A 16,855-nucleotide genomic window follows, 5' to 3' on the forward strand; every position below is an offset into this window, starting at 1 on the left:
CATTGTAGCAACCAAATCTTTCCGATTTCCTCCTTAAATCCCGCTTCTCGTCAAATCAGGGCTCGTTATAAGCGAGTTTGACTAATAATAATAATTAAATTGTCAAATTAAAATATATTTCTTAATAGTAAATATGGTAAAAAAGTAGCAGTATGTTTTTTAAATTTTCTGTAAAGCTCTATACAGTAAAACCTGTCTACAACGATACTGTTGGGACCTAAAAAAATATCGTAGTCGACAGGTTATCATTATAGACAGTTTGATTATTCATGCTGACATTTTGCTGGGGCCAAAAAAATATTGTTATAGGCAGGTTATCATTATAGACAGTATTGTTATACACAGGTTTCACTGTATTCAAATTTTATCTCGTAAAAGCAAAAAGTAAGCAATGCATCAGAGACGAAAATTGCTAATCTAACTAAGCAGAAAAATTGAAATATCATCAAATTTAAAAAAAAAAAAAATAGTTGCAAAGTGCAGATGAAGTTGAAAATAAAAGATAAATAAGAGTAACATTGATCAGAAAAATTACCACATGATAATGTATCTACAAGTAAGAAAACATTTCATGTGGAACTACCCATATATATATATATATCACTATATATTTATTTTTAGTATTTATCACTTCTGATTAACATGAGTCTTTTTTTTAAACCACAGGAGGCATTACTTAAAATACAACACTGATAAAATTGAATGAGAAAAGGAAAGTTGTATTGTTCTAAAAATTGCATAATAATTTGCATTAATATGCAGATTATTTTGCCAACTTTGTGTATCACAATGTTGCTTCACCCACATTCAATTTCTCAACAAAGATCAACAACTAATACTTATTGATCAAGCTTTTCTTCTTTTTTTTTGTCATATAATTTTATTTCAAATAAAATGTTTAATTTGATAAAATAGCTGAATAATGCAATTACAAAATTATTGTTTTGTTGCATTATTAATATATTGTTTGCCAAACTGAAAATCAATTTCGCTAGCATTAAAAATATGTATTTCGTACAGAAAGTACAATAACTTTTTCACTATCCTGATTTAAAAAATCATTTTTATGCAATCTAGTTCATCTTAATATTAACTAGTTCAGAATGTAATGCCACTTTTGTAAAATATATTTCTCCCTCCACAAATCATACAACATCCATTTTTAGTAACATCTGAATACTCAATTTTCAAGAACATTTTTATAAATTTTCATTGAACCATTTTGTTTCAATAAAAATTTAAACCTGAAAAGGGAAAAAAGTATTTATTATTTTGAATAAAATCATAAATCTTAACTGAAATGAAATTTCCATCCTTGTTTTTATGCTCTTGCAAATGATGTGGAGACTCAAGTTTACTTTTGTCTGCTTTAAGTGGTTCATCGAGAACGGAACAATTTGCCGTTATGATAATTTTCCTCAAATTTTTAGTTGATGATGCATTTGAAATATTACTTGTTGCAATGCTATCGACAGGTCTCTGGACGTTATTATCAACCTCATACTCATTCATACTAGCAGCAGAAGAAAGAGATCCATTAAGGCTGCCATTTTCCACAATATCTTTCGCAATTGGTGCAACTCTTTCCCCTTTTGATGGCGCCATTCTTGTATTACGCAAAGATATTCCATTTGTATTCAAGAGATTCACTTGGATTTCTTTCTCAGAGGAAGATTTATTTCTCAAATTCAAACAGCGTTGAGGTGAGTCGTGTCCATGGAGCCGTGGTTGAACCATTGTATCTGAAACCACACTTTTCCTGTGGATTCTATCCTGTGGCCAAAATTTCTGATATGCTTCTAAATCTCGAGAAGCCTTTATGCAAAAATGGCACCAGAAAACAGTTTATGGGAAGTTAGAATCACAAGGCAGTACATGCAAAAGTCAGGCAAAAGATGGTGTCAGAGGAACATAGCATGCAAATAAATACAAAGAAAGATTAGACACATTCATATACATGAGGTAAGTAAGGGTGACAGATACAATAAACAAGGAAATTAGACAATTTTAAAAATTTGACGTACAGATAGTGTTTTCTTTTATGAACACAATCAAGCGTAACATACGCAAATGCATACACACATGGTGTGAACAAATGTGTGCCAGTCTAAGTATTTGTCTGGATAGAACTCTGAATTATGCTCAGTGCAAAAGGCAAAAACTATTCTAAACAGCCTTTAATGTTATCTTATGGGATTTCTTAAAGCTTCATACCTTTTTCATTAATTTAAAAATTAGATAAAAATAATTGATATCAATTAATATTCTTTTTTAAGTTTTGTAATCTCTTAAAAATTAGAAAAATTCAAAAAACTATTCTGAAATATTACATGATCACAACCAATAAATTAAGTCTATTAACCTCTATAAATTTGGTACGGTAGAAATCAGTAAATGAAAGCCAAGCTTCATAAACTTTTATTTATCTTGACTGTTATAAACTGCTCTTATCTTTTTATGCAATTTTTAGATTAAATATAGAAAATGTAAATTTTCAGAAACTTTTCAAAAATAAGAAATACTGACATGGTGCATTATAAAGAATGTAATTCGGCATGTTTTTATTACAGTAAAATAACAGCAGTTTATTTTCATAAAGAAAACACCACCTGAATTTTGTTTTAGAAAATTAAGTTTTAGTGGTAGTTGGAGTAAAGGAAAGGGGAAGGGGTAAAAACATCGAAAATGAGTTTCACTATAAAAACACGTTTTACAACAAAGAATCACAATATTTTTTAATACCATGCAGCAGCTCACGCATATAGTAACTGCTTATATGCATTATATATATATATATATATATATTACTATATTATAAAAATCTAATAATGGCATTGCAGCAGTCGATGAAAACGTTGAAATGCTGTGAGGTACAAATGTCGGCTAAACTTCATAATCTAAATCAACATTCAAAATTTCAAGCGAAGGCTGAAACAGATCAAATATGCAAGATCAAAAGTTTGCATTAGATTAAAATAATGATGGAGTAGCATTGTAGTACAAATTTTTTGAATACTATTTTTGCATTTATTCTACTAATTCATTTGAAGTTAAAGCAGGCACTTAATGGTGGGGAATATTTTGATACTTGAGATTTAGTCACAATCACCAAATTTTGGGCCATTATCGTTTCATTCCGGCAAGGGGGAAAACATTTAGTGTCCAGAATATATTCTTATTATGAGCTTACTTTTGAACCCACATCTGCTATATAGTTAGTATGTAGTGAACGATAATGGTAAGTTTAAATTGCAATGAGATTCAAATAGAAATGCTTGCAGCTCACAGAGATTGGTGAGTGATTACGAGCAGGGTATGATAGTCACCTCGTTTTAAAAATTTTCATATTGATGTATCCCTGGCTTAGGAAATTAATATTTGTTTCCTCAGTATCAATAAAATTTAAAGAACATAACTGTTGCTTAAAATTGAACTTATTCCAAAAGATTCAGCACAAGTAACAATAAAGCATGCATACCATGCAACACAATATGAAATAAGGCATGCATTATGTATATATGTATGTTTCCTAATAGCATACGAAATAGAAATTCACAAAAGGAAGCTAAATCCAAGCAGTAAGACATATAAATTGGAAGTTTTCATATTTTAAAAAAAGGAACACCTACTTGAAATGCTTCACATGTAATGTCACCTATAAAACTGGTCGTCCAACATTACTAACTAAACTTCTCTTTTTTTTAAAGAATAGTTTTGCTTACTAAAATTGTTATTAAAAACTAAGTCATTTAAAATGTCAGCAAGGAAAGAAAAAAATTAAATAACTTTTTTACTCTGTAAATCAATAAGCTTTTAAATAATTACACATAAGCCAAATTTAAGAATAATTTTTTTACGGTTTACATGCATTGAAAGCTTTTTTTGTTATCCTTAGGCACAAATTATGAAATAATGAGAATAAATAATAAAAATATTTTTCCCTTTCAATTCAGACATTTTTTGAAACTAGGGGAAGAAGGACAGATCCTGATACAGTTAGAAACTGAAGTCGGGTGGGAGCATTTATCTCTGCATCACACCCATCATTTAAGTGGTTTAAGAGGAACAACTAGCCCACTGACTTGGAGAAATGAATGTATTTTCATAAAGTGGCCGTAGTTTTCATGGTTTTTCAATATAATTTGCATTGAGCACAAACCCTTTGACCCCCCCCCCCTCCCAAGAAACATTCGAAATGACAGAATAGCCTTGTATTGGTGTCATTTTTTATGACACTTTGCACCATAGTTCATTCAATAGAACTGAAACCCTGTTGCATGCACAATATTTTTGCTGTCATTTTTACTATGAAGCACTACATTTAAGACCTTGCTGTTTGAAGCAAAATATCTTTTCAATTTCCTACGTATTTGAAACGTAGCAAATTTGTATGAACAGCTATAAATTTATGATGAAGTTACAAAAACACCTGTCCAAAGAGAAAATACTATCTTTATTAATATACAAAGAATAAACACAAAAAAGAATTAGATGTAAATAAGTATTTCCTCACTTTAAAGACTGTTATAGTTCCAAGTTAAATGCAGCAAAGTTAAAATCTTAAAATATATTTTCAAAAGTTTAATTCCTTTTACAATTGGCAATTATTCAAGGATTAGGGAGACTGATGATAATACAGTAAAACATAAGTACAACGATATTTTGAGGAGCAAAGAAATATATTGTTGTAGAGGGATTTATTGTTATATCGAGGGCCTATATATTTTGGTAATACAATATTTTTTTTTTTAATTTAAGTGTTATAGTACATGTACTACCTAGGTATAAATGTTTTTATATATAGTATGTAATACATTTATTGGCAAAGTGTTAATTATGATTAAATACTATTACTATGATTTGAAATAAATTCCGAAAATAAGCTTGTAAACTTACCTAAAATCCGTTTTGATTGAAAAAACCCCAATAATTTTGTTTGTTTGGTCACTTTTTTGACTGTTAACCAACAAGGTATACATTGAGTCTAAAGCACGAAAACAATTTTCATTTCGGGAATCGTAGATCCCCCGCCCCATCGTAGATGGAAGACTTGAAAAAAATGTCCACAGAGGTTTGACTGATTGAAGTGCTTGCTTAGTTGACAACAAGGGATTGTGATGGACTCATATTATCATCATTATCGTCTTCTTCACCACTATGTTCTATCTCGCCAGTAATTTCAGAGAGAATTTCTTTATCTGTAACTCCTGCAAAAACAGTAAGATTGTCATCCGCTGTCAAATAATTCTCCTCGTTCACTCCATATTTCATGCTCATTTTTTCCTCGAGTTGGGACACAGATGTTTGGAGATTCAAAACAATTTCCTGATCATCTGAAATATCACTGTCTGTGGAGTTTTCATCACAATCAGATACAATTTTATCTTCCAAGACACATAAACTGGTTTTTTCCAACAATTCAGAATGTTTTTCTCTGTCACTGCCCACCAACTTCCAGCAATAATGTCTCATGCGTCCTTAACATTTACAGCTTTAAAAGGGTCTTCTACTTTATTTTAAATCTCTAGAAGTATTGATTCTACCAAATGTTTCCTATAGTATCCTTTAAAACACTTAATTATGTCCATATCAAGTGGCTTCAAAATGGAAGTGCAGTTGGTCGGGAAAGAAAAACAATTTCGATGTATAGTAGTTTTGGAATTGAGTTGTGAGTGGAGCAATTATCAATCAACAATGCTATTTTTTCTTCCTCTTCTTCATTTCCTTATCTAACTTCAGCAACCATTCATAAAAAAATTTTTGATGCCGTCCAAGCCTTTTTATTGGCTTTACATTTCACAGGAAGACTCCTCACATTCGTAAAGCACCTTGGCTTCAGTGATTTGCCGATAACAAGAGAATTTTGTGTGTTCCTGTACTATTAGTACAAAGAAGAACAGTCAAGCTTTGTTTTGATTTCTTCCCGCCGTGACACTTTTCACTCTTAAACGTCAATGTTCTATCAGGTGGGAGCTGAAAAAACAGCCCAGCTTCATCAGTGTTATAAACGTCTTCTAGTGCATACTTCGAAGAATATCCTTCATCTTCTTTTGTCTCCAGGCATTTGCCTCATTCATCAGAGCAGATTTTTTCTCTCCGTGAATTTCCTGGAAAGTTATTCCGTGGCAATTACGAAAACGCATTAGCCAACCATTGCTAGCTTTATAAGTTTCGTTCCCTAGCATTGCAGCATATTTCCGTGCTTGTTCACATAACAAGGGTCCATTTATTGGGATATTTGTTGCCCTCATCTCTTGAAACCACTTTAGGATGGCAGCATCAATGTTTTCATTAGTCGCGACTTTTAGTCGTTTTCGCTTTGGATTAACTGAATTTGAGCTCACAGCATCTTCAATCTGTTTCCTCTTCTTGAGGAACTTTGCACCTGTAGATGGAGATAATCCATATTTCTTAGCTGCATCAACCTGCTTCATTCCATCATCAATATCGCTGATAACGTTGAGTTTATCTTAAAATAAAATTTGCTTTCTCCATGCCATCTTAGGGAAAAATACACTAGTACTGAACAAAATCAAATCTTTTGTTTTTGCGGATCATGTGACAGTGATGACATAATCAGATGGAAATGTTACACCTTTTCGCATCATCATCATTTGCCACTCGCTCAAAAAAAAAAAAGATGAATATTTTCTGTTTTTTTACTTGGCAAGCATTTTTAGGTAGATGTTTAGTTGCCCTCTCCATGTGCAGGTTTTCTTTTCCAAAAAAAAAAAAAAAACACTGTGACTAAAACAAAACAAAAGAACAATCTTTGGGGGGGGGGGGGGGAAGGTTTCAGTTCTTTATTCCTTTCAAAATGTCTCGACACCTTTTGATACAAGGGCGCGCATTTTCTTTTTGTTCATATGTGTTACAAAAGAAATTTATACACTGCTTTTTTATTTATTTTGGAAGGTGCATTTTTGTTCTAACGTGTGAAAATAAACAATCTCCAACACCACGCCATTTTGGGAAGCAAGCACATTGTTTAAAAAGGACCGCGAAACTTAGAAATAACCCTTTTTAAAGGAAAAATATTGAAAGTAATAAGTTTCGTTTTGAAAATAGGGGGGGGGGGGGAGGTACTTTCGGGATTTCATGGTACTTGAAAACCAAATTATTGTAATCAACAGGGGTTGAAAATTTATAAAAAAACGCTTTACAGATGTTTATTGCTGTAGAGAAGATCGCAATATTAAGAGGAGGATAACATTAATTCCTATGTGAGTTCACTGGGACAACAAAATATTATCATAGTAGAGGGATTATCGTTGTATCGGATATCGTTGTAGCAAGGTTTTAAGGTATTAGTTTTTAGATTTATTTTTCTTTAAAATATTTATGTGAGCTTATTTATAGAAACTTCACAACTATTTCATAATACATCAATTATACACAAATTGAAACTTTTCGATCAAGAGTCAAAAAAAGTTACAATAAACAAAACTTTAATGATGAGATTGGAAAACTACCTCTGCTATTTTCCTAGCATTTTCATCTAATGTTGGCTGGAAGTGCCCATTAAGTGTAATGTCTGGAGATGGTTGATTAGCTCTGTACTGATCTAGATTTGGAAATACTGCAATTCCACCAGGAGGTCTCTAAAAATTTAGGAAAATATTTTAGCAAGTAAGTTTTTCTTCCAAAATCAATAATTACTATAAAAATTTCTCAACAAATAAAGATTTAAAAAAAAAAAAAACTAATAATAAATATGCATGAAAATTAAGCAGTTTTTTTAAAAAATATGGTATCTATTTTACTTTTATTGCATACATTAAAATCAAGTAAAATTGCAATGAAACGTCATTAACAATAACTGACTTATTACTATAGTTGGCTCTCTTTTTAACGACGCTCTATTTAACGACTTTCTCTATTTAACAGCAGCTTTTCATGGTCCCAGATGGTCCACTACAGTGTTAAAAGCATTTTATTTAAGGACGCTTTTTACTTAAAGACGATTTTTTGTGGTCCCTTGAAAGTCGCTAAACAGAGAGCAACTGTGTATTTTGCTTACTAAGATTAAGTGTTTGGTAGATTTTTTTCCCCAATGAATACTGGTCTTATACATGAATTAGATTAATGTTCATTTGGTAAATTTATTGGTGGATCTCTTGAAGATATTTGCTGAATATTCAATGAAAAATACTTTTGCCATCCATCCGACAAAACAACACATAGTTCAAACTAGTCGTTTTTGCCATGTGTCACTGTCTACTTCTTTTTAAGTAAAATTTATGAATTGTCGCTTGTATAACAACTTGGTTATACAACAATAATTAGTACATTGCAGCGAGATAACGCTTTTTTCAACAATGAGTTTTACTTAAAAAAAAAAGAGTTCCTTGAAACCAGGGCCGATCCTAGGGTGTCGGCCGCCCGTGTGCAAAGACCTAATGTGCCGCCCCTTAAGAGTAATTTGCATATTTTGACTAATTTTTAACGTCCATATAAATCTTTCTTCAAATTTCTATACCAAGTTCTAATTTTAAAAAAAAGAAAGAAAGAAAACAGAAGAATGATGAACTTATAAGAAGGAAGAAAAGTTTTATAGTAGGAAACTCCTTAGGTGCAATTTATATCTTAAGAGTAATAGATGCCAAAATTTACTAGTCGTAAAAACGCATTTTATAGTCTGTCTTCAGTGACATCAGAGGAAGGATGGAGGAGGGGGGATCGCTCCGAGAAGATTATCGAAATTGGCGTATGAAAAATAGTTTTAGTTCATCTTTGGTTGTGTTTGGTTGCAAGGACAAAAGAGTTGGTTATATTCATTAAAAATTTCTCCATGGAGAAATTTTCAAAATTGACATCAAATATCGCAATTTTAGGAACTTTTTCGAGACTTTTGGGGAAAGTAATGTTGGAGCTCTTTCCTAAAATTCTTTCAAAATTGAAATCAACTTGAAACTATTTTTGGTGATCGTAGCTTAGGAAGGATCGCGCTATTCCCGAAAATTTTCCGAAACTAAAGTTTTAAACACGCAATTTTGGATCACCTTTGTTGACGTTGCTAGAGGGAGGGAGATTCAATCATCTCCCATCGAAAATTTTCGAAATTGAAGTTTAAAACGCAATCTTAGGCTGTCTTTGCTTACGGTTTAGGGGATCTGGCGGCCTTCCTCCGGGTGTTTCTCGGCACTATTGTTTCAAAAACCCATTTTTGGCTATATTTAAAAACGTTACGGGTAACGTGAAAATGTTCTGAAACGAAATATTTTTCGGAACTAAAATCCATTATAAGGGCTATTTTTGAGAAGGAAGGGTTTTGGGGCTCCCAAGCGGATATTTCTAAAAGAGCAATTATATATTATCTTTGGTGACGTTAACGAAACTGGGAAGCTTTGGTGGATCTTTCGGATATTTTTCGATATTGATATCTAAAAAATACAACTATTGACTTTTGTCCACCTCACCTCGACCATTGATGGGTATGCCCTAGCGCCGTGAAAAGTTACGTAAGTCAGGCAGTTCTAATCCGGAATTTCTTAGAAATTGAAGACCCAAAACCATATTTTAGGCATTGTTTGAGAACGATGAGACTAAGAGCGGGCGGGGGGTTCAGTGTGCCCTCACGAACTGTTTTTTGAAACTGAAGTCAATTTCAGGCTAGTTTAGGCAGGAAGGGTTCTGTGGCTCCATGGAACCATCTAAAAACGAAATTTTGAGGTGTATAGTGATAGAGTTGGAGAAAAGGGGATCTGGGATCCTTCTCCGAAAGTTCTTGAAACTGATGTTTGAAAAACGCTTTAGTTTGTTTTTCAATACGTCAAGTGATAGGGGATGGGATTAGAGGCCTCTTTAAAGATGCTAATTGAGACTGTCTTTGGTAATTATGTTTGACAATAAATATCGGGACCCTCCATCGCAAAAATTTCGAAAAAGAAATCCGAAAAATGTCATTAAGCAATTTTCGATGACATTAGGAAAAGCTGTCATCTGAAAACACATTTTGGATTTTAGAGCCTACATTTTTAGACTATGTTTGATTAAGTTAAGGTGGAAGGGGGAATCAGAGACTTAATTAGGTCCTTAAGATCGGCGGTTCAACCAGCGAAATTTTCCGAAATTTAAGTCCTAGAAACTCAATTTTAAGCCTTCTTTAGTCTCGTCAAGGAGATCATGGCATCCTTTTGGATCTTTGTTTTGGAGCACATTTAAATTTGCTTCCCGGTGAAAGAGTCCTAATACCTGATCAGAAACCGGGCAGTTCATTAGGGATTTTAATTAGAAAAAATTGCCGTAAAGGGGAAAAATTACAAAATTTTAGTTCGTCATTCAAATATGTTTGACTCCCAAGGGAATCGCAATTATCCACTTTCTCTCCACGCGTCCACGATTGTTGAACACAGAATTTGTTGTTGAAATGCTTGCGAGACGATCTAATCAGTATAGCTTCTTTTTTTTATAAATAAAATATGTCTTCATTGTTTAGGTCTATAAAAGTTTGGGGGGTAAACATTAGTGGCCGTCTCGGTGCTCCTTTTAGAAGGCACCCTTTCATGCTTCAGGTCGGGGGCCATTTCCCTCATTTCTCCTTCCCTGTATCCATGCCTGATTAATGGTTCTGTCACAAATTTTGCAACCAAATGAAGCATGTGTGTAAAGAGTAGATATTAATGAACAATAGACCAACAAAATGTTCCCTAATATTCTATTTTTCTTAAACTATGCAATGCTGTCGGGAAATCGACAGTTACGTACTTTGATAATTGAACATTTAAAATTCAGCATATTTATTCGACTTATTATTAGTTATCTTGTAAGAAATTCTTGAGGAATTTTGCTTGATTATAAGAACAATATGATGCAGCCCATGGCCGCCCCTTGCTTTGGCCGCCCTTGTGCGGTGCACACCCTGCACACCTGCTAGGATCGGCCCTGCTTGAAACTTCAAAACACATGTACGTGTTTCACTCTAAAGTTGTAGCGGTCCCTCTGGCTGGATCACTGCTTCAGTAACCCGAGCAGTGGCCCAGCCAGAAGAGAGGTTTTAGAAAAAATTCCACCCAGAGTGCATGGTTTAAACACATGTCGCAAATATTAATAGAGTAATTTATATACATATCAGGGTGGTTATGACCAGAAACCCCACTAAAAAGGTAATTTTCAAATGCAATCTCAATGCATTGTTTTGAAGAAAATTTGCATTCATTTCAAATGTAATCTATTATGATTTACATTTTCCAGTGATTAAAATTTTGAAATTTTGTTAGAATCCAAGTATCAGAAAGAAAACATTTTCCTTCTAATGTAGAAATTTTGAGAACAATCTGATAACATTTTTTTCTGATGTAAAAGAGCAATAAAATTTCAAATCTTTAAATTTAAGTAAACTCTTAATTATTTGCTATATAGACAAGCATTGCTGTCATAACTGATTTAGCGGATAATACACCAAAGTATAAAAATAGGAAACAAATCAATGTAAATATTTATTTAAATAATTTATACATAAAGTAGGTAACATAATTATACTATTTGAGGAGGGGAGATATTCCACTGCTTACAAATTTAAATATTTATTTCATTAGAAAATCCGTCAAAGGTTTCTGCATTTTTTTATAGAGACATTTCCTCATTACTAGGAATTTGAAGTTTTTTAGCACTGTTTTTAGCCTACTTTCCCAGTAAAAGACAGAAAAAGAAGAAGAAAGCATGAAAGAAGGCTTAATGCATCTTGAAAATATCGCAAAAAACAAAAAAAAAAGTCAAAAATAAATAAAATAATTGAATAAATATTGAAAAATTAAAAATTGGAAAGTAGGGTATTGAGATGGGGAAAAATGTCTGTCGGTCTGTCTGTCTGTCTGTCGGTCTGTCTGTCTGTCGGTCTGTCTGTCTGTCGGTCTGTCTGTCGGTCTGTCTGTCTGTCCCCCCCTAATAACTTTTGAATGAATAGTCCGATTCGAACGAACTTTTTTTTGTTCGAAAGATCTCGGCAAGGACATCTCATTCCCATACTTCACTTTTTGATTTGAACTATTTTTTGTTCAATTTTGAATAGTTCAAAAAAACTTAACATTAGCGCCTACGAGGAAATTCAAGGCAATTCCGAAGTGTGAGGCGAATTTGCTTCAAACAAACTTTGTAGGAAAAAGCGTTTCATGAAAAACTTGTATATAAAATATCTTTCTGATTTGAACAATTTTCCGTTCAATTTTGAACAGTTCAAATCCCTTAACATTAGCGCCTATGGGGAAACTGAAAGTCAATGTAGATTCAGTACTTGAAGGCGGATTTACTTCAAACAAATTTTGTTGGAAATAGCTCTTGACGCCAAACTCCAGACTTCGACTCCAAGAATTTAGGGGCACTTGACCCCGACTCCGACTCCTGTGCCCGACAATTAATCGGACTCCGACTCCTCCGACTTCGTAGCTTTTGCAAAAATTTATACACGGAGGACAAATGACCGACTCCGATTCTTAGATATTCGACTCCGACTCCTTTACCCCAAAATGAGATTGACTCCGACTCCACAGCTATGGTTTTGACTGTGAAATAATTATTGTTGATCTGACTTGTTTTTATTTTTACGCTAAAGTTTTAATTTAGGTATTCAGTTTTCGGTGAATAAACTCGAAGTCATTTATGTTTCTACATAAAGATATGCGCAGACGATTTTTTTTTTTTTTTTGACAATAAAAAATTATTTCTTTAAGTTGACATTTTATTGTTTTTATTTATTTTGATAAGCGTATTAATTCATTTAAAAATTGTTTTTGGCAACAAGGGGAAAATTAACGATTTTTTTTTTTTTTTTTTGATATGATGAATTTATTTTAATGAGCTTATTAATTTTAATTATTATTTTTTCGTTTTGAAAGCTGTTAAAGATTTTTTTAATGTAAAAAAGTGTATTAACTGCTTTGTTTAAAAGTTGCTGCTTTTTTTTTATTTTTTATTTTTTTTTACGCATCTAATTTTTACTTTCTTCTATATCTAATATATAGAAGAAAGTATTGGATTCGTGCAAATTTTCGAATTTCGAATTTTGACGGATTCGAACGTTTTGAGGTGTGCTGAGTCCATTTCGATCATTTTTGGAAAATGTCTGTCTGTCTGTATGTGTGTGTGTATGTGTGTGTGTATGTGTGTCACGTCTGTGTGTGACCAGTTTTTTGTGGCCGCTCTACAACAAAAACTACCGCATGAAATCGAACGAAATTTGGTACACATATGTGCCCCTATGTGAACGTGTGCCCATTAGTTTTTGGCGCGAATTCCTCCAAGGGGGGTGGAGCAATGGGACGTTTTTCGAGTTACGCGTGCTTGCTATTCCTCAGGAAGTAACTGGCGGAATCAAACAAAATTTGATCCATATGTTGGTATTAACAGGAACAGGTGCTGATTCAATTTTGGTGTCAATAACTCAAACGGGGGTTGAGCTATAGAACGTTTTTTGTCGTCAATTGTGACTGCTGTATCTCAAGAAATAATGAACGGAATGAAAGAAAAATTTATCGGCAAGTAGCCCTTAGTGGGTATAAGAACTGATTTTATTTTTGTGTCAACAGTTAAAAAGGGGGTAGCGCAATCACCCGTTCTTTTTTTACATTTTGAGTGCCCTATCTCAAGAAGTAATGCTACGTTCTGGTTGAAATTTGGAATATATGTGAATCTATATGTAAACAGGCTTTGGTTCAACTTTGGCGCCAATCGCGCCAAGAGGTGCTGATTTATTTTTATTATCATTATTTTTTAGCGAATAAAAATAGTTTTATTAATGCAACAATAAGAAAGATAAATCGTAATAGATTGTCGTCTGCGTATTTCTCGTGATTTTAATTGTATGGAAATGATCAGAAATATTATCTCAATGATTTAAAATTTTTAACTGTTGCCATCTTATATTTGTTAACAAATAAAATATTTGTAATTAATTCAAGCAAGGCTTTTAAAATAACTTTCAATTTTCGCTCTTTGCTTTGCTTTTGCAATAATTCAGACATTGGGATGGTCGTCAAGTTTTTGCATGTGTAATTTCGTTTTTGTTGAAAATATTGCTTCCTCGTCAAGCATGGGGAGGGATCAGAAAAAAAAGAGTAAAATATAGAAGAAAGTTTCGTGATGGCTACAACATACTAGTTTTAGATAAGTGAGGAATATTTTATTCCTAGAAATCAGCTTAAATTATTTTAAAAATATATTTGAAAAAAATTTGCGATTTTAGCTATTTTTGAGAATATTGATCAGGTAATAGAAAGTAGTATGGGTATACGGGAAAGTAGGCTCGTCTAGTTCTAGACAGAACTTCTTGTATCATAAAGTAATGGATGCTCTTTGTCCAAATGCTGAATAAGGCCTTTCATGTAAGTTAAAGCCACATCGTCTCTCAGTTTCTTTGTACATAAATATCTTTTTATCACTCTCTTTGAGTTCTTTCGTAACACTTTCTTTATCATCTGTACAAAAGTTACATGCTCCAAGCCTGGATCATTAGTCTCAATTGATCCACTCAATGATATTATCTTCATTGATATTTTTTGATCAGCAATTTTTCTAAATCTGTTAAACCATGAATGGAATCTTCTTCTTTTGTTTCAGAATCTCTCAGTTTTTTTCGTGGTTCAACTGGAATTCATGTTTAGTAAAAACAGGCCAAAACTCATTTTACATTGCAGAAATAAATTCCATCTAAAGGATGGGAAATTTAAAAAAAAAAAGAAGGAAAGAAAGAAAATTAAGGCTCCCGGATAATTTACACAGATAATCTGGAGTTCACTATATATTAAAATAACAAATATTATAATGTATATATAAAAACAGCATGAGCGGGATTAGACTCATTTTTTTCGTTAGTATGAACAAAGAGGACAACATTTCAAAAATTAAATGATAAAAAGGTTTTTATTTAAAAACTGCAGAAGTGACTCTATGTTAGTCAGTTTTGAAACGATTTTCGTAATTTTTAAAAAGGAAATAAATTTTGCAAGTTGATATAAATTGAACAGTAAGTTGCATTTTTCATGAATATTATTCTTTTCTGAACTACATAGAGCTGGTGTACAGAAGCATAATAATTTTTTCTACAAGCAATTTCAAATTATGAGTTCTATAAATACCTTATTTTCCTGCTGCTGGAAGAATTCTGCAGATTTTTCATAGGGTTGTGCAAAATTTGTGGGCGAAGGGGGTGGCTTATCCTTTTTTCTAAAATCATCACCCATTGGACTTCTAAAAGGAGGGCCAGCTAAAGTATGACGTTTGTTTTCTGTTCGTGATTCAGAACAAGTTCTATTTCTATAACCCAGAGCTGAAAATATTTCAAAAGATTTTATTACCTTTGCTATGTTAAAACACATTATTTATCATGAAACTGGTGAAAACTTTTTTCACCTTTGAAACTTTTTTCCGAGTGTTTTTAACGATAACTGTATCTCAACAGTTGACACCAGCAAGACACAAGCTATAGTACAGCTTGAGGACTTTGTATTTTCCAGGGATGACGTTTTACTTCATTTGAAAAAAATTAAAGAGACTAAGGCTCCGGGACATGATAATATTTATCCAAAAATTTTAGTTGAATGTGTGGAGGAATTAGCAGATGTAATCGTAAATATTTTCAATGCTTCTTATAACTCGGGGACAGTGCCAGAGGACTGGAAGCTAGCTAACATTACACCGCTCTTCAAGAAAGGGTCTAAAGGGAGTGCGGGAAATTATAGACCTGTGAGTCTAACTTCGGTGGTTTGCAAAATTTTTGAAACATTGATAAAAATTAAGATAGTAAATTTTCTAGAGACTAATAATCTATTGACTAGTTTTCAGTACGGTTTCAGGAAAGGTAAATCTTGTGCAACTAATTTATTACATTTCTATGACAAAATTACCATGTGGCTTTGGACAATAAGAAGCCTGTAGATGTTGTTTACATTGATTTTCAAAAAGCTTTCAATAAGGTACCCGCATGTTGTTCTACTTAGCAAATTAGCTGATATAGGAATAGGAGGAAAAACTTTCATTTGGGTAAAAAACTGGCTGACTGGAAGGAAACAAAGGGTAGTTGTAAGGGGAAATTATTCTAATTGGAGTGAGGTTTTAAAAGGGGTTCCTCAAGGATCAGTGTTAGGGCCTGTTTTGTTCATTGTTTTTATGAACGATATTCAAAAAAATTTTTCTGGGAACATGAATTGTTTTGCTGATGATGTCAAAGTTATGGGGACTGTAGAAAATGAAGAACAAGCAAAACAGCTGCAAGAGGATCTAGATCATATTACGGAGTGGGCTGATAAATGGGGTATGGCTGTTAATGTAGGGAAATGTCAAGTGCTACATTTAGGGTATGGAAATAAGTGTACAAGTTATTATTTGGAAGGTTCAGTCACTAGTCAGGCAGACAAAGTTACTGATCTGGGGGTCTTAATAAGTAAGGATTTAAAGTTTAGCCAACAGTGCAGCATTGCTAGTAACATGGCCAATAAGATGCTTGGGTTTATCAATAGGTCTATTTCAAACAAATCTAAAGAAGTTCTTCTGCCCTTATATAGAAGTTTGGTAAGACCTCATTTGGAGTTTGCTGTTCAGTTTTGGTCTCCTTATCTTAAGAAAGACATTAATGTATTGGAAAGGGTTCAAAGGCGAGCTACAAAGCTAATAAAGGGACTTTCTCACTTAGACTATGATTCCAGGCTTAGAAGGCTAAAAATGTACAGTCTTGAGCAAAGAAGAGACCGAGGGACATGATTCAGTTGTTTAAATTTATTAAAATGAAAGATGTTATGAGGCTGAAGTTTAGCACTGAAAATAGGACAAGGGGTCATTGTTTTAAGCTATTTAAATCTCAGGCAAACATGGATGTTAGGAAAAATTATTATTTTAGCAGGGTAGTGGAACCTTGGAACAGTTT

At 32.9% G+C, this 16,855-nt stretch overlaps 1 protein-coding gene across 1 annotated transcript in view; it reads right to left on the minus strand.

The window, feature by feature from the left end:
- The window catches only part of LOC129228508 (protein 4.1-like), a 109,165-nt gene that overhangs the window by 14,142 nt on the left and 78,168 nt on the right, over positions 1-16,855 (minus strand). Inside the window, exons 11-12 of the mRNA XM_054863188.1 lie at positions 15,072-15,262; positions 7,473-7,601 (exon numbers count right to left, since the gene is read on the minus strand). Of these exons, the coding sequence (XP_054719163.1) occupies positions 7,473-7,601; positions 15,072-15,262 (320 nt within the window). The remainder of the gene's footprint in view (positions 1-7,472; positions 7,602-15,071; positions 15,263-16,855) is intronic.

Source organism: Uloborus diversus, chromosome 8 (assembly GCF_026930045.1).
Source record: "Uloborus diversus isolate 005 chromosome 8, Udiv.v.3.1, whole genome shotgun sequence".
NCBI lineage: Eukaryota > Metazoa > Arthropoda > Arachnida > Araneae > Uloboridae > Uloborus > Uloborus diversus.